At 56.1% G+C, this 23,330-nt stretch overlaps 7 protein-coding genes across 7 annotated transcripts; 5 read left to right on the forward strand and 2 right to left on the reverse strand.

Moving 5' to 3' along the window:
• Positions 1-1,836: 1,836 nt before the first annotated feature.
• Positions 1,837-2,910, forward strand: CSUI_005523 (uncharacterized protein). The gene has a single exon (XM_068065698.1). It carries the CDS (start codon positions 1,992-1,994, stop codon positions 2,403-2,405), a length of 414 nt encoding a protein of 137 aa, XP_067922320.1. The 5' UTR covers positions 1,837-1,991; the 3' UTR covers positions 2,406-2,910.
• Positions 2,911-2,955: 45 nt separating this feature from the next.
• Positions 2,956-3,319, reverse strand: CSUI_005524 (uncharacterized protein; the record flags this gene model as incomplete). Its single annotated transcript, XM_068065699.1, has 1 exon — positions 2,956-3,319. A coding segment is annotated over exon 1 (285 nt), but the record flags the coding sequence as incomplete, so codon positions are not given.
• Positions 3,320-4,312: 993 nt separating this feature from the next.
• On the forward strand, positions 4,313-9,968 carry CSUI_005525 (uncharacterized protein). Its single transcript, XM_068065700.1, has one exon. The coding sequence runs from the start codon at positions 5,656-5,658 to the stop codon at positions 7,789-7,791; it is 2,136 nt and encodes a 711-aa protein (XP_067922322.1). The 5' UTR covers positions 4,313-5,655; the 3' UTR covers positions 7,792-9,968.
• A 1,009-nt stretch (positions 9,969-10,977) lies between these two features.
• On the forward strand, positions 10,978-11,906 carry CSUI_005526 (uncharacterized protein; the record flags this gene model as incomplete). The annotated part of the gene is made up of 1 exon (XM_068065701.1): positions 10,978-11,906. A coding segment is annotated over exon 1 (255 nt), but the record flags the coding sequence as incomplete, so codon positions are not given.
• A 1,739-nt stretch (positions 11,907-13,645) lies between these two features.
• Positions 13,646-15,191, forward strand: CSUI_005527 (sel1 repeat domain-containing protein; the record flags this gene model as incomplete). Its single annotated transcript, XM_068065702.1, has 4 exons — positions 13,646-13,651; positions 13,885-13,917; positions 14,182-14,572; positions 14,989-15,191. 4 exons carry the CDS (start codon positions 13,646-13,648, stop codon positions 15,189-15,191), a joined length of 633 nt encoding a protein of 210 aa, XP_067922324.1.
• Positions 15,192-15,452: 261 nt separating this feature from the next.
• CSUI_005528 (uncharacterized protein) lies at positions 15,453-17,038 on the forward strand (the record flags this gene model as incomplete). Its single annotated transcript, XM_068065703.1, has 3 exons — positions 15,453-15,534; positions 16,137-16,386; positions 16,656-17,038. The coding sequence occupies exons 1-3, from the start codon at positions 15,505-15,507 to the stop codon at positions 17,036-17,038; spliced, it is 663 nt and encodes a 220-aa protein (XP_067922325.1). The 5' UTR covers positions 15,453-15,504.
• Positions 17,039-18,330: 1,292 nt separating this feature from the next.
• CSUI_005529 (uncharacterized protein) lies at positions 18,331-22,742 on the reverse strand. The gene is made up of 2 exons (XM_068065704.1): positions 19,068-22,742; positions 18,331-18,772 (listed from the first exon to the last, which is right to left on the reverse strand). The coding sequence occupies exons 1-2, from the start codon at positions 21,576-21,578 to the stop codon at positions 18,728-18,730; spliced, it is 2,556 nt and encodes an 851-aa protein (XP_067922326.1). The 5' UTR covers positions 21,579-22,742; the 3' UTR covers positions 18,331-18,727.
• Between the last annotated feature and the right edge of the window lie 588 nt (positions 22,743-23,330).

Genomic DNA, 23,330 nt, shown 5'->3' on the forward strand with positions numbered 1-23,330 from the left:
TTCGAGATGGCACAGACGGTTCTCCGCCGTCCCTAGCAATCCGTCCCGGATGAAAACGTGCCAAAACGTTAGGCATGTCTAGAAGCCATTTATTTTCCACAAGTTTACTTGACGGGAACAAGTTTTTCACCCACGAACGCCGACTGACTGCACGCACACAGCACATCGCGGACCGCCGGGACCCGCTCGACTGGTCTGGCCCGCGGGGATTTGGGCTTGGTCCTGCGTTGGATGCAGGGTGTGGGTTTTTCAATGGCGCGCGTTTGCGCATTTTCCTTTCATTTTGGACGTTTCCTTGCCCGGGATTGGCTGGAAACCGTGGTTTTTCCCGCTCGATTCGCCGGTGGGTGAGTTGGGTCCTGCGAGCTGACGTAGCTCGCCGGAGCCCCCGGTAGCCTTCCCGTCACTAGTTCCTTATTATTTCCATGTTTACCGGAGCTAGGTGGTTTGCAAACGCACTTTGCTCCCTATTGATGCCTATATTACGTGGAAGGACTCTATTTTGCCTTCCCGGGCTGCCTCTGTCTCCCGTGCGCTGCGCAGGTTGTCTTGCGGCGCCCGCTGCATGCTGCTTCTAAGGCGGGAGGATTCCCGCGTTAGATTACCTGGCCTTCTCTGGGCCTTTGTGTGCTTTCTGTAAGCTCTTATCTTAAGCTACCGACTTAAGTAACTTTATTAGGCTCTTCTAGAAGCCCTACTGAGGCTTTTCAGGAACCGGCGGACTGTAGTTCCGTGCTACCGGTCCGTGGGCTATTGTGGTTTGTACCGACTATAAGGTAGGTTGTGGCCTGGGCTGGCCGGATTCTAGTTTCGCGCTTTTCTGTAATTGCTATGAGCTTCGAGGCTCTGGATAGGTTCTCCTCTTCTTACTACATCTATTAGACTCCCCTAGGAGCCCTACTTATTACTTGAGTGTGTCTTGCCGTTGTCGTGCTGCTTAGCGCGTGCTGTCAAGGCTCGCAAAGTCCGCGGTCGCGGTCTTTATGGAAAATACCCTCCCGCCTTGCTGCGGGGTTATAATAGTTCCTAAAATTGTTCGTGTTGCCTAACGCACTTCCAGTTAGTTTCGGAAGTGCCCTGGTTGCTGAGATCTGCTAAAATCGTGCTTCGCTATACACGAGTTGCGGGGTAGACAGCGCTTGCTCCCGCTCTGTGCTGATACGGGCTAGAATACCGACTTTGCTGAATTGTCGAATACGGCTATGATATAGGTACCTCTAGCTACCTCTTCTTTTCCTCTATCTAAGCAGTCTAATTTTAGAGCGGTACGCGGCCTAGATGCCGCGCAAAGCCGCTGTGCATTCCCCGTCCCTTGCTTCAAAACACGCAAACGGGGTTGTGCACTTCCTTTACCCCAAATGAACTTTCAAACCCCAAAATAATTCCTCACAGGTTCTTTTGCGTTTGCGTCTTCTTTTAGTCTTCCCTAGAAAGCGGCAGTCTCCTTGCTCTGCTCGTGCAGCGGCTCGTTCCCCTCCGTTGGAGGTGTAGGCGCTGCGTCGGGTACCTGCTGTGGATGCAGCGATCTTTCGTCGTTGGTTTGCCTTCTCCGGGGCTATAAATCTCCCGATATGGTCGTTTTGGTCCTGGCTTGCGATTGGTGGGCCTAGGAGCGCGTGGGCTGGCAGTTCTAGGCTGCTGGAGAACCCCCCTGCCCTTCATGTCGCAATCTGAATTTTGGCGCTTGATCTGCGTCAATCTCCTGGTCCCACATTGGTCCCTCGGCCTCTGCTGCTTTCCAGGTAAAGAGCTTGTGGTTCCTAGAATGGAGTGCTGTTGCCGCGGGTTTGCGAGGTTTCCTCCCTCTTCAGCTGCGGCGCTACGTAACTTGGATTTCGGCGGGTCGTGGAAGTCTGCCCTACCTCTGTACGATTTACGATCGCCATTTCGTTGAAAATAGGCCACTATTTCGTGGCGATCGAGACAGGACTGCAGTATCCTGACAGCTCCGCAGCTGGCCGTGGCAGAGTTTGCTTACAAAAGTGCCGTGCATGAGTCCACGCAGGCGGGTCCGTTTCCCTTGTGTACGCCGACCCGCCGGACGACTTCCCGGAGTTTCCCCAGAGCGAGGAAACAAGCCTCGACAGCACCTTACAAAAGGCAGCTGCACGGGCAGCCTGAGCAAAAGACATTCTGGTCAAGGCACAGGAGGCGCAAAAGAAAAGCACGATCGAACACACAAGCATGAGGTACTGCAAGCTGGTGACATTGTGATGGTGTCAACCCGCCTGTTACGAGGTCACGGGCTTGGGGAGCGGACACTGGCTCCGCTCTGCGAAGGGCCCTTCGCCGTGCTCAAGCGCGTTAACCACTTCGCGTATGTAGTGGATTTCCCGGCGCCGATGCGCGTGCATCGAACGGTCAACATAAGATTCCTGCGGAAGTGTGAAATATGGACGCGCTAGTCGCGCGTGCTGCCTTCTGTCGACGAAGCGGCCCCGAGCCGAGGCGTCGCAGGGCACCGCCCCAAGTGTCGAAGCCGCCGGTTGAACTAGGTGGCCGTGCACCCGTACTCCATCGAAGCGATTCTCGAATTACGAGCGCGGGAAAAGCGCAAGGGGACAACAGAGCGCCAGTCCTCAGTGTGTTGGAATATTCCGAGCTGGGGAGACATGGGAGAGCTACAGCACGCTGTGCGATATGCTAACGCCTGAGGACATGGAGCCGCTGAAGAGTGCTATTTGTGGCGAGGACGCAGCAGTTTAGACGGGCGGGTAGTGTAACGCCGGTGACGCGACTCTGCCCCTCCGCCCTGTGTACCGCCCGACGTAGTCAGTGCCGTGCCGCGTATCGAGTACCGTGCTGTGGAGGACTGCCGATGAGCCGACTACTGCTCGTCTCTGTCGGTAGCTGTGACACGTGTTGTGCGTCCATGAGAGAAACAGATACACTTTCTAAGATATTTCGGCATCCCTTATATGCGAGGTAACCTTCCCTCCTGAACGCATTGTTACACCCATTCACATGTTTCAATGCAGGGCATTCCACACATTATCCACACTGCGTAGTCAGCATCGCACTGAAGGGCCTTTTCCAGCACACGGCCAATATCGTTCTTGGCGACTCCAGATGCCCGCTCGCTGTCTTGCCCGAGGTCTGCCATTCCTTTACTGGCTCGCAGCGTGGTTACCATTTGTAGTGGTCTCAGGACGAAGGCATCCACGGCCTTATTAGCTTTCCCACTCACAACTGCGCGGAGCCCTCCACCTGTAGAGGGGGTGGACATGCCCAGTGCCTTCATCGCGTCAAGCGCCAAAATTGCTCCGTCGGCAGGTGGAGCAATCTCAGAAGACGGTGGTCCCGCCGAGCCTGGTCTTCTTCCACCAACCAAGGTGAGGAAGTCGGCTGCGCATAACCCCAGGAAGAGGCCAGCACAGCCGGGGCATTTTGGCTTTCGAAGCCAGGTTGTTATGGGCCCTCGAAGATGTCAGGCCATGGTTGGCAGCCTGGCGAAATTCCGCGAGCAGGCCAGGAATAGGCCCGCGCACAGAACCGTAATAGGCCGTCTTCCGAAGAATGAGACGCGGTGAAAAAGCGGAGAGTGGGGGGGATGCACTCACGAAGTCACGCTACAGGAAACTACCGTCCAACAAACCCAAGAGCCACGAAAGCTATCCACATCAGCCACCCTGCTACATCGGAGAACTTCTTGCCGTCTCAGAAGTTCTCAAATCACCGCATCATCTGTGCTGCAGCCGCACCGGCTGCGGTATGCTAAGGTTCGCGGGCGCTCTGGACTGCGACGGCAGGTCAAGTTTGCCTCAGCTGGCAGAATGAAAATACTTCATTTGTGGAAAGAAGCAATATGAAACAAAGCGAGAGTCACGGTGGCGATTGCAGCCCCGCTCTCGCTCCCAGACAATCGCCACCTACAACAGGAGTCGTGCGTTCAGCTGTTTCCGACGGAATTTCGAACTGTTCGTAATCACACGAACTGCAAAGATCGTATATTATCTAAACTTACATTAACATGAATTGAAGTAAATCCGTTTCGATAATCTCGACCTCCGAGCGACGGTCCGCCTGCTTCCTCAGGTCTACCGTCTTGCGGCGGATGCCACACGTGTGTGGACCTGTGGACCAGCAAGCGGTAAGCTGACCGCTGACTATTCCTGCGTAACCAGAGCTTCTATTTGACATAGACGCGGCTTGTGACACACTGGACCCAGGCGGTCACCTCTGACAGGCACATTACTCCCATCCGTATCTCGATGAAGGCACGTTGGGAAGACGGGGCTTAGCATTGTCATGTCATGATCCACGCCATACCTCTTGAGGCGCCCCTGTTCTTTTGGTCATTCGTAATACCTGTGGCTCGGATCGAAGCCAGGTTGTTCTTCGTGAATTCATTTGAACCCACGCAGTTAGCCTACTGGGTGGTGTCGGTGCTGGACCCTGGAAAACGCTGTCGGTTCAGCACACTTGTTTTCGACAGGGTCCGACAGCGAGCGACCGAAGCCCCGCTACACAAGCAGGCAGGAAGCCTGAACTGGCAACCCGAACCTGCCAAGTACGGGACGATCATAGGTTTCCGGTGTATGCTGTTAGCAAGGCGCGCGAGTGGGAATACGACTACTGTATTATATTGTACATCTGTTGTGAAAGGGGCATTTCTGTATTTCTTCGCCCTTTTGCCAGGCTCGTCGACGCAGTGCATGTGGCAGTCCCCGGCGAGCGCAAGCCCCTGCACCGTCATCCAGCCGCCCGCGAGAGGATCTAGCGTAGAAGTCATGCGGATATGTGCTTGTTCGGCTGCTAAAAGTGTGTATTGAGTGTGCTTCACGCCGTTTCCCTCTCCCCGTGTGAACCCGACAAGACACCCTCAAACGAGCACGCCCAAAATAAAACACCTTCATCTTTCGCCCGTCGCGCAGCGGTTCCCCATCTTTTGACTCGCTTAATGTAGGTTGCCCCGCGGTACTTCATCGGTTCCCCACGGGTCTTGGAGTGCAGAGCCGAGCCAAATTCCAGTCGAAAATCGCTGGGTTTCCGGGGCACCTCTAGGAGCGGACTTCTGCTCTTTTGCCCGGCGAAGAATGTAGGGGGTGGTTCTTGGATGAAATTAGCTGAGTTCGTCTATCATCCTTGCCCCTGCTGGTTGCACGTCATGTTGCGTGAGTCGGGTGGCGCCGGAGAGATGTCAGTCTGACGGGCCCGAGAAGGACGTTGTACGCTCGTCTCATAGCTGTGCTGTGCAGTTTGCAGGAGAATTCGCCGCTCCCGTGGGATCCTCTATTTGTTGTGGAGTGGAGCAGCGACGGCTGCCGTCAGATCAGAGCGTGAACACGGAAGCTTCTCTAGGGGGCGCGAAGACTCATCTATTGTCGGTTTGGGGGACTTCCTCCCGCTGAGTTTATGTCGGGTTTATGCAACTGTCGTAGCGGCCGTTCCCCGACCGTGTCGCTCGAAGGAATCATGAGGTATAAGGGGGGACCGTGACGATGGGGTGTGCGGTTGTTGTGACTGATTCTTCGGGGTGCCGCTTAGTTTGTTTCAGCGCATTCAAGCGCCTTTGTAAAAAATTCAGGCGGGCTGCTTTTGGCACCTTGGGTTCAAGGTGCCAGTGGTGGCAGAAAATTGTCCCTGCAGTCGCACGGCCAGCGTACAAGGCAAATTCCTGCCGTACTTTTTGTTGCCACTCGTTTTGCCCTCGTCATGGAGTATCTGAACGACGACTGCTTTGCGCTGTTGACATCGTTCTTGTACTTGAATGAAGTACAAGCGCTGCGCCTTGTCTCCGTAAGGCTGCTCACCAGGCTGGATGACGAGTACACGGGTAACCTTGTTGTCCGAGCGTCCCGCGCTCTTGTTTTCCCCGGCAATTGGACTGCAGCGCCGGTTGAGGAGAGAGAGAGTACGGGGTTTTGTAGTAGAAAGTTCCGGACAACCGGTTGTCGTGGGATATCTCCTCTCTCACCCGCGCAGGATTCCCCTTCGAATGACGCACCGCGTCACCCGTTGGTGCCGCCTGGTCGTTCGGCTATAGCAGCTCGCGGCGCTGGCGCCACATACGGTGCTGAAGACCATTTCCAGAGTGTTTCTGGTGGGGACAGGACGATTCCGCCCAATGAAGACCGCGCCACATTAGCTGGTCCGCGGCCTAGACAGGGTCGGGCAACAAACGGCCGTCGGGTTTCGTTGGTTGGAAGACTCTTGCGATTCACCCCTTCCTGCGTTCATCTACAGCATCTGTCTCTGTACTGGTCTTCGACCGCACCGGCCCCGCAGAATACTGCGAGGCTTTTTAGGCAGCTTCTTTTCATCACGTGCTCGTCACTGAAGAGCCTGCTCCTCGTGGGGTGTCCGCCTTCTGAATATACGTGTAGAATTCCTACGCTCCGCAGCACCTTCTCATGTCTCAAGGTTCTCCGTGTCTGCTCGAGCAGCGGTTCGCCAGGGGCGGGATATCCTCATCTGCTTACATGGTGTCGATTTCCTGTGTGTGAGGAATTGGAGTGGGTCGACCCCTCTTTCATTGCCGAACCGCCGGGACCGCTTGCTGTTGTAATGACAATGCGGCACCTTGTAAAGCTCTCTGTTGTTGTCGATACTCCCCAGACCCTGAACAGCGTGCTGCACCTTGTGGCACGCTGTCCGGGTGCGCGGGGCCGGCGTAGTGCACCGGGGCAGGAAAGAAACCAACTGAAGTACCTTCGTGTGACTCCATGTTGTGAGCACCTGTTTCGCAGACTTATTGCTCCCCCCCGGTCGGCCTCCTCTGCGGACTCAGCGTCGGATCTGACTGCCCTGCCAGGTGTTAAAGAAGTCTGTTTTGCAGGCATGAAATCGGCGGCCAGGAATGGACTGGATGAGCTGGTGATTCTTGCACGGCGCATCGCACCGCTTGCGCAGAAAATATCGTTCGAGGGCCGTGTGTCACTCCAGAATACAGCCGGATCCAGCCGAGGCATCCGCCCGGAGGACTCCCATCAATTTATTATAAGATCTCAAACGGGTCCTCACAATGCTTCGCATGCGGGCAGCACCGCCGTTCTGTTCGAAACATTACGCAGCCCTGAATGGTCTGAGTTGTCTATTATCTATCGTGGTCCAGGCGCGTTACCGTCATTTGAAATTGGACGGAGCAAGGAGCATGCTATCTCCGTTGCGAGATACGAGCAGTTTGGACTTTTGAGGGGTGGAAGAACTGAAACTGATACTGGCGGTCACATGGGCTTGATAGCGGTGCCCACGGTCACGGTGAAGCATACCGCTGAAGATTTCGTTGCAGCCTGTATTCTCGCTGCTGTCAGGTCGCTGCCAGCTATTGTTCTATCTCTAGAGCCAATGGGTACTTCGTTCGTACATCCACTGCTTTTCCAGCCCTTTGACAATTTGATCGGAATGCAGGTGTTTTTGTCGCGCAGCAAGAGGCTCCACTTTCATACAGATGATTGGGTTCGGGTGGCTCGCACCCATGCATCCCGAACGAGGTTGTTGCGGGTAGTGTGCAGCGATAGCCTGGGTTCTGACAGGACGTCTGATGTTTGCTCCCAGTGGGGCGCTGGGGAAGCATCACACGGTGGCGTGTATCGTGATCTGGAGCTGCTGCTCGAGTGCTGCAACTGCGTGGAGATGATTGAATTTCGCTGCTTCCGCAATCAGTCATGGGAGGGTGAAATTGGGGTAGTCGATGTGGTTCCGTGCTTCTGGGACGAGCTCACCAGAGACTTCCAGCTAAGAGCGAGGTACGAAGCACCTTGCCTGAATGCAAACTTCTTTTCGAAGAGTTCACAGAAACGCATTGCCGGCTATTCGACGTTCCTCTACTATGTCAGGAAGCATGTCTAAGCAAATGATTCTTTCGGCATGGGATTTTCTTGCGCTTTCATCATGGTGTCCGAGTACTCCAGTTTGGGGTTGTGATCGCGCGGAAGCAGGTTGGTGTTTTGGTGCTCATCGGGTGAAAACTGGCTGAAACCATTGAGAAAGCACGCCGCGTGTCTCTTGCTTGCAAGCTTGCTTGGAGACAGTGCGGACTCGCCAGGACTTGGTTAATGTGGAAGACCGATCGCACTTGGCGGATTTGGTGCCTGGCTCGGAGGCTGGACTTCGAATCGAGTTGCTGTGCACTCTTCGTCGGGTTCTTCGCAGGATTATGGTCGGGCGTCCCTCGGCCTTCTACGTCATCGTTGCTGCTGCTGACATATAGTTGCAGAATGATGTCGACGCTCGTTTCGCGTCGTTTTACCCTTACCGCTTTAGCGAGCAATAGTCTCGACCCGGTACATAGTGTGGAAGTTGCTGCAGGCGTGAGCAGGTTGCTGGGGACGCACGAGCCTGCAGGGTGTCGGGCAGGTTGGCCTGACGTTAAGGAAGACGGCCTTCGTTCGCGTGCCTGCAGGGGTGCCAAGCTCGCCTCGCGGCGGCATGGCAGTCACCCGGCTCACGATGGCAGTTCGTACGAGCCGTGGGATGCGGGAACGGTTGTTTCGACTTCCCCCGGACGCCGCCGGGTACAAGCAAACAGGGTTCTCGGGAAGGGACGAGCGAGTACAGCCGTAAATAGCAGCGATGGGACTGCAGCCTGTGGCGAAGACGGGTGTGGGAAATTGCTTCGATATCGTTTGTCGCTAGCTCGTTCAACAGGCACCTGCTTGGGCTGGACATGCACATCGCAAATAAGGAGCAGAGTGCTCCCTTGGGACCCCGCCAGCGGCTCTACTGCAATCCTATCTCGGACGGCTGACGTGGCGGCGTGCATGCATTGCATCTGGTATCGCTGCATGCATGGTCGAGACGCCCTTCAATTGTGGCCGCTGAGAACAAAGCGTTTACTTCAAGGCTCCGGACGACGAACACACCTGCCCAGGAGACGGCGGCTCTGAGATCCGCCGAGTGTCTGCGGGCCTTCTGGCGGAAGTGACGATTCTCCAGACGTCTGCTCACTCCTTTCTGTAGTAAGCAGCGAGTAGGGCCCATTGTCAAGCCAGGTGCCGTGGAAGCCCCGGCGTCTCTCACTGCTTGTCTGGTTACTCTTATGCATCTGCCAGCGCTTTATTTCCCCTGATGTTCGCTCCAGCACCAGTGACCAGTGCCAAGGGTCACCGCGTGGGGGAGGCCTGCGTCCTCAATCGGAATCCCCGAAGGCGTCTGGGGGAGTTCGAAACAGCGGTTGCTGTTACGCTTCATCACATCAGAGGCGTGTGAGTGAGATGACTCCTCCTGCTTTTGTGCCAGCCAAGGAAGCGTAATCAGTTCCTAGAAGAAAGCAGCCAGCCAGTGCCGCGTGGTTAGCATCAAGAGCAATGGCGGCGAATATCAACAACGTCGGCCGTATGCAACAGCTTAAGCAAGCACTCGAAAAGTTCGAAGTGAAGCTTATAGGCAGCGCTGTACCTCGGGAGCGCAAACAACGTCTGGAAAAAGAATGTGGGGCCCTGTCAAAGGTACGTCATGGCCTCAGACGCAAGAGCACTACCTTCTCAGCTGGGATTCTCGGGCTCTACGATGCAGGCACTCCGCTCTTAAAACCCGTTTAGTCTCTAAGTCACCGATATGACGGTGAGGTCCGTGACTGACTGTGCATACGCGGTCCACGCTTCGGACTGGTCACTCGCTGTTCGGCGGTTTCCGTTCTGACACCCACTTGACGAGTGCCCGATATCTAGTGGCTACAGAACCTGATCCCACCCGATGTACTCCTTGCACGCTGCTGCGTCTTGCAGTCTGCTGGCACCTTGTCCACAGTTCTAGAAGCTTACTGTTGCTGCCCGCAGCAGTATGGAGAACATACTTGCGCCTACCGACAGTGAAAACTGTTTCAAGGCACCCACTAGCCCTCACGCCTCTTCCGCCGACCAAAGATTGTCGTCTTCCTTTTTCAAGGGTCACATGTCAAGGCTGCAATTCTGCTGTGTCGCTCTTACGGTTCCGTTCCTGGGCGACGGCGTTGTTTGGTAACAAAGAGGGCCTGGGTTTGAACTCTCCGGCTGGCCGCTCCAAAGTGTTTGGTCACAAGCGTGTGCTCTCCGGATTCTTGGTGTGTGGACGAAAAACCTAAGGCCAGTTTGCTCCACTTCCGTGATGGGTGCAGCTCATGAGGCACTATCTAACCGCGAGGGCCCCCTTCGGAGCCGATTTGGATGACGCTGCCCGCAAAGTCACGCAGGATCTCCGAATCCTTGCGTCGGACATCCAGACTATATCCGAATGCTCAGAAAGCGCGTCTGGTAAATGCGTTGATGTCTCGAAGTTAGCTCAGAAAGTCAAGTAAGCAGACCGTAATGTGAAAGAAGAAGCAGCCGTCCCCCTAACCTTTCACCTGGCTTACCCCTTTCCTCTGTCACACGGGTAGTGGAGGAGCCAGGCCAGCCACTCCTATCGGCGAGCGTGGCCGACTGCAGCATCAACATTTCGCTGGTGCCCCCTTCGAGGGAAAAGCATAGTGTAGCGCACCGCCAGTGGGCGTCTCACGAGCCTGTCCTGAGCTTTCTTTGATATCTTTCCCGGGATGGCTCGTTCTCTTTTGCTACTACCGCTTTACGCCCACGCCGAAGGTACAACCACAGATTACTGTCTCTGATCGGGAAGGGCACTGCAGGGGTTTCCGTCGAGGTGGGATTTCCCGCAACGACCTGGAGGCGAACAAGGCAGCTTCCGGTCGCTTCTTGGAAAGGAGCGCCGGTGATCGCACACTGCGTCAGCTGGCTTGCCTGTGTTCGTTCTCACAGAGTTCAAAGAAAACTCAAGCGCTTGCCTGGGACGTTGTCCCCTGCACTGTTACAGTTTGCGAGCGCGGTGGTTGACGCGATCATGGGTGTTCACCAGAGCAGCGCGCTTCATCTAGCAGAAGCGCGCCACGAGTGCCAGCACCTCCGACAGCTGCTATCCACGTGAGTCAGAAGAACGTCCTGCATGGTCACGTCTGCGCCCTGCAGCTGAACCCTTCTCGAAATCGCTTGGGACACGGCGTCTTTCGTTCAACTGTGTGCGCACCTTCACAGGGAAGATGGGGAGGAAGCAACAAGACGTGCCGCTGGTCTCTGTGTCCAAGGTCACAAATATCGGTTTGGGTACGGGGTTGCGCTTGACCTCGAAAGGGCTTTTCATTACTACGCGAAGGCAGCTCGGCTTAATGATGCCGAGGGCCTGGCTTGCGCCGGTGAGACGTAGGGTTCCAAAGACCGTTGTTCGGCCGGCTCGCACACTTGGAGACGGTAGGCCGAATGAGCCTTGAACGGGATCAAAACCCAGTATCGCGACTAATCTACCGCAGTGCGCCGGACTCTTGCCCCACGAGTTGAACAAATGAAGGCCGGGAGGTCGGAGTTTCTGCAGGTCAAGCCTGCAGTGGACTATGAAATCACAGTTCTCACCCTCCAGATCAGTTTCCCCCTTTGACGGCGGAGCCCGCGCAGAGGACTCCCCGGCTGTGACGCCAGTGTTAGCTCGCTTATGGAATAGGACGAGTTGTGCCACACATTCCGTGTCAGATAGCACCACCAGCGCAGGTCTGACCGTGAACATCGAGGTGGCAGGTTCGCTGTCACCGTCTCTCTGAAGTATCACGGTATCCTTCGTCACGGTCAGAAGACAGAACCGCCCGCAAAAAAGATGCACGGACTGATGCCACCCACTCGGGCGCTTTGTTTTCCGGGGAAAGTTCACCGCGGGGACCCCGAGGCACGCCTTTGCGTCCGCAGGCATAATGCTTGAGGAAGGCTTGTCAGATTTTGGTTTGGAGTGCGAGGAGCTTATCCGAGTAGTCGCTCTCGGGAAGTCGCGGAGCGCAAGTAGTCAGCTTGTCTCAGACCGCCCAACCCCGGTGACCACCAGCGGCCAAGCCTCGTCAGAAGACGAGTCTATCCAGCTGTCGACGGTTTCCGCAAGTCAACGTAGCGAGGACGGAGTTGCTCAGGTGGCGCCGAGACCCCGGAGAGCTTCACTTGAAGGACCACTAGCCACTTCTAGCGCAGCGGACCGTATGTCTCACACGGAGGGGAACTGAGTAGGCAGCTGCAAGTGAGCGACAACATGACTTGTTGTCAGTCCATACCCCAAAAGGTGCAGCTGCTGTTCTCTCCGTTGGCGAAAGTGCAACCCATGTGTGATTTTGGTTGAAGAGGTCTCATTAGGGCTTCACGGGTCTCATTAGCGCGTGAGAAAAAGCCATAGCAACCACGGCGTGTAGGGGCTGCCAAGCGTTCTGTCCAGCCGCAGCTCGCTGGAAGCACTTGGACTTGTCACTGGTGGCGCTGGAATTCAGCTCGAAACCCAGAGTGATAGTTCTCGGTCGGTCAATGTCTCTTTTCCTCAGCTGAGAAGAAGATTTGGCTGAGCCACGATAACAGGGCGACTTACAACAGACCGAGGCACAGCAAGACGGTCCGGACACTAAACAATCCTATACTTTGTAACTACGGTGGTGGATTTGTTGTAGGTGTCAAGAAGGCGAAGTTGCTCTACGAAGCAGCTGGACGACTAGGTCACGCTGATGCCCTTTTCCGCCTCGCTAGGATGACGGAGGTCAGAATCAAACATCCGCCTTCATTCGGAGGGCACCGGGACACGCTAGCCAATATGCGACCTCGGGGTTTGCCTGTAGCCTCGATGCGCGCCTGCTCCAGTGGTTCGGTGGCTCAGTTCTTGAGGGGGGCTATGAAAGGGTGCCATGCCCCTCACGGGGGCGACTTGGCTCCGGTGCTTAGCATGTGCTGAATGGCTTCTTTGTCCGTTTCCTGCCGCCTTCGCTTTCCGATGACAAGACGAACGGTAGGCCACTTCTCGTCGACACTGCTCTTCGTTCCCTTCTACAATGACTTGTGCATCCCTCGGTTCTTCGTCGCCTGAATTTGACGTGTTACCGTGCTAAGGCTCTCTAGTTGTTGGCAGTACCGAGATCCGCTTGCCTTCAGAAGGAACAAGCCGACGCGAGCGCCACCGGGCACACAGCCGGCGAGTTCTACAAACAGGTAGGCCCTGTTGATGTGAAGGTGCAAAGGTTCCTGCGGCCGTGAACCGGTACGGGGTTCCCGGCAAAGCAGAGTCTTCCGTGTGCGCTGCTCCGGCTGCTGCACGGCAGGGGGGTCAACCCGTGGCGGGGAGCTCTCGCTTCTTGTATGCAAATTCTGGTGACCAACCGTGTACAAAACAAGCGGAAAGCTGACTCCTCTGTCGGCTTTCTTGTTTGCACAGGCTGCAGCGCTAGGCCACTCAGAGGCACAGGTGGTATGTCGAGTGTACTCGCTCTGCTATAACAAAACACGGAGTAATGTCGAGTGCGCTTCGCTCTGCCCAAACAAAAGCGCCGGGTTCGCCCATTGCGGTGTGCCGGGCGAGAATACTTGTAGGGCTTCGAGAAGAAATACCTGCCAGTGTAAAGGCGTACAGCTGCATCTTATTTTCCCATCCCATCCTTGCCCCCGGACAGCAGACAGCTCTAGGGACAGTTACAAAAGCTGCCAAACGACGGCGTCCCGATGGCGTGGTTTCGTCCTGGCCTGCTCCCCGCCTTTGCAGTTCCTCGTTCACGTCCACTGTGGGGTTGTTGCGTAGTAGGCGGTCGGCTTTGCACACGAGCAGGGTCGTTTCGGCTGGAAGCAAGACGACGCCGAGGTACGCTCCTACGCCCTTGAGGAGCCAATGGACAGATCGACTAGGCGGCTAGGCGGTGGTGTTGACCGACATCATGCCCGACCGTTACATGAAGGTGCCCGTCCGTGTCACGTGCTGGACCGTACTGATGGCCTCACGCGAGAATGGTCCGCCTTCACTTCGCTTTTTACCAGCCTCCGCTTTCCGAGGCTGAAGTATGGTGCACACATAAAAAAATAGGCATCTGGACTTGCGCATCCAAGCCTGTCTCACTGAACCTTCTCAGTCTGGATCACCAGAAACATAGCACCACAGACTCCTGTTGAATCTCCGTATCCCTTACCCCAGGCCGCGACATGGTACACAAGAGCCGCGGAACAGGTACGGTAGCGACAAGTCCTGTGAGCCGGACTACGCCCCGTGGAAAAGAGTTCATGACTGGCTGCATAGTGAATGAGTATCAGCCAACTCCACCCAAGGCTCGTAGCGGCAGCTGGGTTTTCGCTGTCGCTTTCGTGGCCAGTACCTAGGGCTCGAGGTGGTCGTAGCTACGCTCGCGTAACCCTCGGAGTGGGGGCTGGCTTGCACCTTCCCTTGTTCTAGTCAGGCTAGTTTCCAGGCGGGTGCTGTGCTTGCGAAACTCAGGGCAGTGCCACAGGCCTGAACAACCTCGCTTCGATGTTCTACCACGGGCGGGGTTGCCAACAGGACCTCGAGAAGGCCGCTGAGCTTTTTAAAAAAGCAGCGAGCAAAGGGAACGTAAACGCTTGCTACAACCTGGGAGTATGCTACGAGTTCGGCCGGGGCGTGACGTCGGAGGACTCTGACAAAGCACTTCAGCTGTATCGGCGAGCCGCCCAAGCGGGGCATGTCAAGGCTGCCGGCGCACTGGGTTTGCTGCTTTTCAAACTGAATGCCGCAGCTGGGAAGCCTGCGGAAGCTTACACTGGCGCTGCGAAGTGGCTTCGCCTTGCAGCCGAGCAAAACGACGCCCAGTCCGTATTCGGCCTGGGACAGCTGTTTGAGACAGGCCTTGGTAAAGCAGGTCACGGTGGTTCCTCAAAGACTGCGATTTGGGCGTGCCCGTCCAGCCTGCAGTAGATTGGCGTTGGATGGATGGTGGTCCGGTGTGCGAACTGGAGTCACCTCCATAGAAGGGTACTACAGAGGAAACGACCTAGGTAGCGACGCGCCCGGTGACTCCGGGGCGATTGTTCGACTGCACTGTGCATGTGTTCTTTTCCATCCGGAGCACTGGAGTCCACAAAACAATATCGCAGAGGAGAGTGTCTCCCACCAGATGTGTAAATGGACAGGCATGACGTGCGTCCCATCCGGGACTCCTGAGCACACCACGCCGGGCTGTGGGGTTGCGCGTGTCGGCACGGCCTCACAGCTGCATTAAGGAAGCCGGGACGACACAGAAGCTGCCATGCGTTCTGATGTTTGCAGGCGTCCCGAAGGACTGCTACCAAGCCCTAAGCTGCTACCGGACAGCGGCCGCCATAGGTGGCGGTCCCGGGGTTCATATCCGGCTGGCCCATTTGCTGTGCTCTGGGCAGCTCGGTTCCGACATAGCGTTGAAAAAAGAAGCGTTCAAGCACTACAAACAGGCTGCGAAAGAAGTATGGCTTGAGTATACGTCTCATCATTAAAAAAAGGGCGTAGCTGCGCATTAGTTAGCCGCAGGTGGGCAACAGCAGGGTGACGTGCCGTCAGTGTTCTGTTTGGGGTGTCTTGTTTCGCGACGCCTCGGACCGGTTAGCTGCTCCGAAGACGTCTCCTCTCCGCTGAGATAGTCCAAATGTTTCGCCTGCGGTCCGCCTGTGCTAGGAAAACGATCCAGAGGCATGGGTTGCTCTTGGGCTTTGCCATGAGGAGGGCTTAAGTAGCGCGGATGGCATTGCAAACTACACCGAAGCTGTGAACTGCTACGAGAGAGCTCTTCAACATGATTCCACAGAAGCGATGTGCAATCTGTCGAGGCTCCTGATGAAAGTAAGGAGACAAATTGCTGCAGGACGGCATCACCAGCCACGGAGCAGGAACCTACCAGCGATTCCTTACGAAAACCGCCCCGAGTTCGCCAGTACCGAGGACACCCCCACGGCATTAGGCCGTCATTATGCTAGCGACAGACCGCAGCTCAGGACTTGCAAACATGGTTCCCAGGCGGAGCTGCTATGTCTGACTTGCCTCGACCGTTGGACTAGACCACTGGGATAGAAGACAGTACAGCCAGTCAACAAATCCGCCTGTGAGCACTCCCACTGTCTACACCGAGAAAAAAACTTCAATATCCTATCGACTTCTATCTCGCACTCAGCCCGAAGTAGCCCCCCTCCACGCTCTGAGAAAAGGCGGTAGCGTCTCCGCTAACCTTGATATCAGAAAAGTAGCGAACCAACAGGTGACCGCGGCGGAGTCGCGTTACCAGTAGGGCCGCATTCAACTGGCCTCTTTTATGTTGAAAGCCAGCCTGAGCAGTGAGCTGACGGACATCGCTCAGTCAAGTATGGTCACTTGAAGGCGTACTCACTTAGACTTCGTCTGGCTCCATTCAAACGCGAGGAGAGGAAATGATTCCTGTGCAAATTCAGGGCCTCGGCGTCAAGGAGGACGCTGCCCGCGCGTTCAATTTACTGAGGGAGGCAGCGAGTCGGGGGCACCTCCAAGCCAAACTCGCTTTGGAAAGCCACGGACGGATTCTCCCCAGACCCTTGTTGGAGGTGGCTCTCGGCTACGCAGATCCCACGGACGCGCCCCCTGCTCCCATCTTCAGGCGTCGCACTCCGGACCCTGACCCATGTGACACGCCACCAATCAAGGGAGATCTCACGCAGGTGCCAAGTAAGGTCTTTGCGGGTGCTAATGTGAGGTTTTTTTCAGCGTCTGTTAGCTGCGGTGGGTGACTGCATATCACTCTGGACCATCTTTCAAGCCGCCGCCGACAGGTGGATGGCCCGACGATGCAACGCGCTGGACCGACTCTCCCTTTCTTGAGGGGACACGACCGGAACTTCGGGCGCACACTTGCCTCCTGTGTTGGCTGAAGGATCCATAGCGTTTTTACTGAAAGACTAAGAAACGGCTCACATACTTTTATTTGTGCATGGCAGAAGGAAGAAGTTCCGTGCCTCCACCCCAAAGCTCACCTGCCTCCTCGGAAACATCCTCATCCGTTTCGAGCAAAGCAACAGATGATTCAAGCTTATCTGATCTACCGAGACAGGCGACTATGCCAGACGCTGTCACTGCGCGACGACAGCCAGCGAAGTCTTCGGCTTCATCACCAGCTGTCGATTACTGCACAAGTTACGCAAGCTCGTCAGGTTGTAGCGATGTGGCCGGCGTTTGGGGAGCCGGACACGGAAACGGTCAGAAACTGGGATCTCTTGCGATTCATCCTTGCAGCCGCCTGCTCAGTCCCCTGAGTCCTGGCCAAGTGACGGCATACTCTCCTGCATCCTTCCCGTACGGTCATGCATCCCTGCAGCGGTAGCGCTGCGACTAGCAGTGCGTTGGTTTGTGGTCCAGCAGGATGGGAAGCAAAGAAAAAGACGGGAGGAGTCCTGCCACGTGGGCCGAAGCCCCTGACTTCAGTGCGTTCTTCGGCCGCGTCCCACACACCTGTCCCCAGGCTGCAACGTCACTGTTCAGCGTGTTACCACGCCATTTCTCAACTGTCGTGGCCGAGGTCTGCCTACTCCCCTGAAGGCGGCTGTGGTCATAAACCAAAGTTGCGCTTACGCCCTAACCGGTTCAGGACACAAGGGCACCAGCCGAAACGGCGCTCTAGCCTAAGTCGCCTAGAAAACCGTAGAGCTAACTTTTCTCCTTAACGTCTTGCCGCCGGGGCGGCTTAATCACAGCAAGTGATCTAAGGAACTCTCAAAACAGAACTTTTCGCTGGCACGTCCCAATGTTAAGACTTCGCAGAAAAGAAAGCCTCACCATAGATCGAGACTGACCTCTGAACCCCTTTACTCCAAGTTCCGCCCCACTTCCTCCAGGGCCGTCCGTGCCGGGGGGGGGCACGTGAAGGCCTGCGCCTATGAGTCCCTTCCACGGTGCGACGCACCCTTAGAGTCACTTGGGACGCCAGGGGATTGTAACAGCGGACCCGCAATCAAGGAGTCGCAACACCACACCTCTACGCTGTCAGACTAGGGAGCAGCTCGTTTCCCGTAGAGGCCGTGTGGGCTGCTGTCGGACGCCACACACCGGAGACGCAGAAAACTGCGGGCCGCGCACACTGTTGTGGCCTCTGCTTTCCATTTGGGGCTTGCCCCTCCGCCCTCGCCTGCGCCTGTGTTTGCTGGGAAATGTGTCACGAGTCCTCCGAGGCTGGCGGCTCCCAGCAGTGACAGCGGCCCCTCAGTGGTATCGTCCTGGCTGTCTCAAGTTCGGCTACACGCACTCGCAAATAGATCTATCTTTTCTTGGTGCTACTGAGCTGATCCGTCCTGGAACATGCCCCTAGGTTACCTGCGCTGGACTGATGCTGATGCTCGGTATGAGAGACGCGGGCTGGCGTTGTGGCTTCCAGTTGGATGGTCTCGCAACTGCCCTGTCACCGTAAGCAATCGTGAGGGCTAGGTCAGTACGTTAGCTCGAGATCGCTGTCATGTGGGCATCCGTTATTCTGGAGCGCCCGCTGCTCTAGTACTCAGGCTGCTATCGAACTAGCACCGAATGAATGCCTCACCTGGTTCATCAGATCCGTATTCGAGCCATCTAAAGTTACACATGCAAAGTCCCGAATTCCCGCGTTCACTGAAGCGTTGATATACCGCCCCACTTGCTGCACGATGGTCGGACCTCCTCACTCTCCGTGGTTCTTCGTACCTCTGTTGCCTCCCACGGACAAACAGAACGGGCGGCGAGCTCCCGAGGGCTGGACCCGTTTTTGTCAGAGTTCACTCATTCGTGATTTCGAGACTACGCGAACGGTGAGAGGAACATCCGTTTGACCAAGTGCACTTTAAATTAGCTAGTCACCTGGGAGCGTTATGCCCCCATGAGAACTGTCCCCTACTCGCTCGCCTCGAATACGGGGATGTACGACAAAATACACAATCCGTATGCTTCGTAGCCTTGTCGATGCGGGATCGTGCTGTCTGCATTAGGGGCCTCCCGCCCTACTACTTGCTCCGCATATTTCTCTGTCTGAAACGCCTCCCACCGTCTATCAAAGCGACAGGGTCGCTAATTCTCGATCGTTCGAGACATCCTCCTGCGCGCACGACAAGAGAGAACTGCAGTACCCGGAGTGGTCATCGTGTGGATGCGCATACAGACTTTCGCATCCCGGGCGGTAGCGGAAAAAGAACAAACAGTGGTACAGGCCTGAGACTGCTGGCTTGTTGACCGAAGAAGCACTCAAGTGCCTTTTGAGACCCGCAGTTCTGGGGCAAGGCGAATAGCCCCGGTGAAGCTACTAGAGCATTAGGCGCTTAGGCGTTGCTATTCCCGATTGCTTTTCTTTTGTGCACTTCGAATCTCCTGTGCTTCGCGGTGCGCTGACTCACCTCCTCAAGACCAACACCTTGGACAGAGGTGTCGGACGACACTGAGCCTGCGCCAGGGGAAACAGGACCGTCGCCACCAGATGTCGAGATATCCACCTTTTCGGTAGCTGCGCCTGGGAGTTCCGAGTCTGTCAACGGCGATCGCGTGAGTAGATCGGTGAGAGAGACTCCCTCCGGCAGGAGGCTTACTGCTGGCTGGGCAACAGGGAATTCCCCAGGTGGAACTGATACTCTGTCCTGCAGCGCCGAGGCGTAACTGGTAACGGTCTCCTTTTCAGACGGGACGCCGTTCCCGGCTTCTGCTGGCAGCGCTCCGTCGTTCACCGGGGAATCAATGGCTCCCGACCTCGGAGGCGCTGCGATATTCTCGCCCAGACGAGGAAAACCTCTTGGTTCCATGAAACCGAGTGGGTGTGGGACTCCACCGTCGGTACGAGCGATTGCCGAGCTGGTGGTTTCCTGCGGGACATCCGGCTTCGCTAGACTTTCGCCTGTTCGCAACGAAGTTGCGGACCCACCGAGAGAAAGAGAGGGGATGTCCAGAGACTCGAGGGAGAGAGATTTGTCGTGGTCTTTCGGGGCCTGAAGGCCAACGAGCCCCAAAGATGAAAACGCCTCATCCGCGGCTCTAGTAGTAACAGCGGGGGCAACGTCTGTCACCTTCGCAGTGAACGGTTTCTCCGAGGTGTCGCCCACCGTGGGAGAATGTGCTTCATCAGGTAACAGAGGACGAAGGGACTGCGGCGGCGCGCCCACGCCGTGTTGGCCAGAGAATTGCAGTTCTCGCAAACCAAAGCCCGGCAGCGGATACTCGGCTGGTCCTGGCGCAGAGCCCTGGATTCCCCCAGCTACAGAACTCACAAAGGGTGGGACGCCTCTCATTCCCCCGATCGCCGTGGAACCCAGAACTCCCATACTCGCGCCGAAAATGCCAGCACCAGATTGCATCCCGCCACGGCCTGCAACCATCGTCATGGGTCCCGCGCCGGCGAGGCTGTCACCGAAGTAGCCTGTTCTGCTCAGAACTCCGTATGGGCCTTCACCGTTCACGAGATTGACAGTTCCCGCATTACTTTCCATCGCTGATATGCTGAGCTGACTGATCGCCTTCTGTAGTCTTTCGTTGTACGATTTTGACGAATTGGCGCGACTTTGAATAGTATCGATCAGGTCAGACAAGTCAACGACCTTGTCAGTAAGCCTGAAGTCTTCCGTGCTTTCTGGCTGCACGCTGCCGTGAACGGCGGGCAACAACACGAAGAGAAGAGACGGAAGCTTTTCACCCGCCAGCGCGACATACTTCGCAATGGAGTTGATACGCGCCATGATCTTCATCCAGAGATCTTGGACTGCGTTGCGTTTACCCATAGTTTTCACCAGTATTGGGCAGTCCGCGAGCATCGACCGCACCCGACCGCGGATGGCTTGCATCTGCATTCTGAAGTTCTGTGCTGCGTCTCGCAGAGATTGTAACTTCTCGGCAAACTGCTTCACGTGTTCTTTAAGAACACTTTCCGAAGGACCTTTGTATAGCAGATTGAGAAGATTGGCAGCATCTCGAAGTACCGGCCGTGCCGCACTGACTACGTGGTTGGCCTGCCGTTCAGCTGTACTCGAGTCGATGATTGAGTTCTCGGCTGCACTGGTGAACATGCTGCTCGGCAGCAGTGCGGCAGTTCTGCTCGACTGGCACATAGCCACTAGCCGGCTGATGCTTCTCACAAAGACGAGAAACTCTTCGATGAGAAGGTCCAACGGGTTCTTGTATTCGTTTTGACTGCTGCCTAACCCCTGTGCCAAGTTCTCCAAGCGCGATCGTAGCGCCGCCGTCACCCTGCCGGTGCTCGATTGCAGCCAGAAAGCAGACGTAGGAAGACTTCTGCGTTCTCCGTAATGACCTGGTATCGCCGGGATAGCGACGTTCATCTGAGACTGCGCGTGTCCGTGTGTAATGAGAGGGCTCTCAAGGCCGTACATCTCATTGTATGGGTCGTATACTGGATTCGCCGCCACTCCGTCGGCTCCACTCGGCGACGAGGGCAGCGCTGCTTGCCTTGCTTGGGCATTCTGCCGAAGGTGAGCCAGCTTTTCACCCAAAGAGGCGAACTTCTCGTGTGGCGGCCAGGCAGGAGCGCGGGCAGCCTCCCGACGGATACTTTGCCGCTCGCGGGCGAGCTGCGTTAGTGGGTCATGCCGGGAATACGGTAGGTAGAACTCCATGCAACTGGTAAGAAGAGCCAGGGAGGGCGCCAGCAGGCACCCGAGAAGAGTGCCCAGTGAGTAGGAGCGCATGATAAAAAGGAAGACTGAAATAGCAGGAAGGCGCAACACCGAGTTTGGCCGAGGGAGCCAACGGACACGCCGGCAACCGACGCGACCCTGAAGAGGCAAGTGCAATGGAAGCCGAGTTTTCACGAGAGACGGGGGGCGTAAAAGGGAAGGTTGTTTTTTACACCAGCGCTGTTGTATTTCGTGAACCTCACGAAGACGCCATGCTCGGGATACAAGCATTTGCCGTGGTCGCCTGACTGTATGGCCACCAGCTACATGTTGCGGTGCCGTCTCCTGTGCCCGTCGGTGTTGTTGCTGCAACGCCCCTCAAGCACTCAGCAGGGACAGCAACACACGATGGGCAATCGAATTGGAAGAACGTTTTGGTTCACTGAATGCAAGCAACGCAGACGGTTACAGGGTCCGCAGCAAAACGAACTACTACGAATCACAGGCGCGCTGTACCCGGCTCCATACCGGGGCGGCACCGGCCGTACTTCAGGACAAGCGGGATCTCCCCTGCATGGAAAACACGGAGAATTTAGACAAGCCAGACTTCTAGAAATCCTTCGCTTCTGCATATTGAAATAGGGGCCTTGGCTTCGGTTCCCCGAGCTGCTGTTCCGATCTCCACTGATGCCGAGAGCGGCCCCGTACCGCCTCCGCAGCGGGCCGTATTTCTGACGCCTGTGGAGCTGCCCCCCCGGCACCCCGTTCACTCACAGGGCAGAAGCCGGGAAACTCGACGAGCCCCGAAAGAGTGAGAATCCAACGGAACCCTCCACCGCGTGAAAAGCCTCCGCTTTCAAAGCGATTGAGGATCTCTCTTAACCACTGTTTTCCGGCCGAACATTCTGCCCTTTACGGCCTTGTCCTGGAAACGAGAGCGTTTTTTGACTACCGCGTTATAGAAACTTGGACAAAGGCTGCTGTCAACCCGAAAAGCGGGTCACACAGCTACATTTCACTGCCCTTGGAGGCGGGCGAGCCCAATTCGTGAAACAAAGTCTGGCTCGAAGGCTGGGACCTCAAGGCACGTCACAGTGCTTCCGCGAGTCGGGCAACAGCCTCCTGCGTGCGGGCCCTACTCGCTGCTGGTTATTGGCACAGAAGTAGCACAGCGCCACACTCTTGACTCCGCAGGAGGCCGCTCCCGGGTGCTGTAATACGGACAGATGTTGGGCCTACTGACAGTTCTTCAAACCTTGGAATTGCTTCGATGCGCAGGCGACGTGCCACCTACGCAGCTCTTCTCTTTGCCGGACTGACTTCCCTCTCGTTTGCAAGCCATTGTATCCGTTCTCCCATCTCATCAGTCAAGTTATGGTGACCACTGCCCCTCCCCCCGCGAAGTGCACGTTCACCCCTGCTGTCACCCCTTGACAGAGGCACTCGGAGTTGACCAAGTGGTACTCTCTATCGTTGAATGAGGAAGAGAGGCCGTATGACTGGAAAGGTCTGAAGATAATGCTTCAGGATCAGTTGAGGGGATATGATCTAACAGGGGCGATTAAACGGTTGAGGAAAGTGAAGCAGTCAGGGCAGGTAAAGGAGTACTTACTTCGGCAATAATGCTGTGGCGGACTGCCCTAAGTTACCGAGTGAAGACAAAGACAAATTGAAGTACTTCGTCGAAGGGTTGGACCCTGGAATACGGAGGCTTGCCTACGTGTGTAGGTCAGGCACAATGTCGGGAGCCAGAAAGTTGGCTACCTATCTTTGGGATGATATGCAAGGTGGAACAGGGGGCAGAGTAGAACAAAGTGGCGGGCGCAAAGGCGATTTCCGGAGACCAACTTAAGTGCAGACAGGACCTCGTCCAGAAACATACTCTCGTGATTGGTGGAGGGCGCTGGAGCCAACCCCACAATTTGAGGTTGTACGCAACCGGGGCCCCAAGACAAAGGCAACCCGCCGCCTCTGCGGAATTGTTAATGAGCGGAGACCTGAAAGCAGATGTCAGAGATATGGCCAGCCAAATCAGGGAGGATA

The sequence above is a fragment of the Cystoisospora suis genome (assembly GCF_002600585.1).
Source record: "Cystoisospora suis strain Wien I chromosome Unknown contig_2673, whole genome shotgun sequence".
In the NCBI taxonomy this organism is placed as follows: Eukaryota; Apicomplexa; class Conoidasida; order Eucoccidiorida; family Sarcocystidae; genus Cystoisospora; species Cystoisospora suis.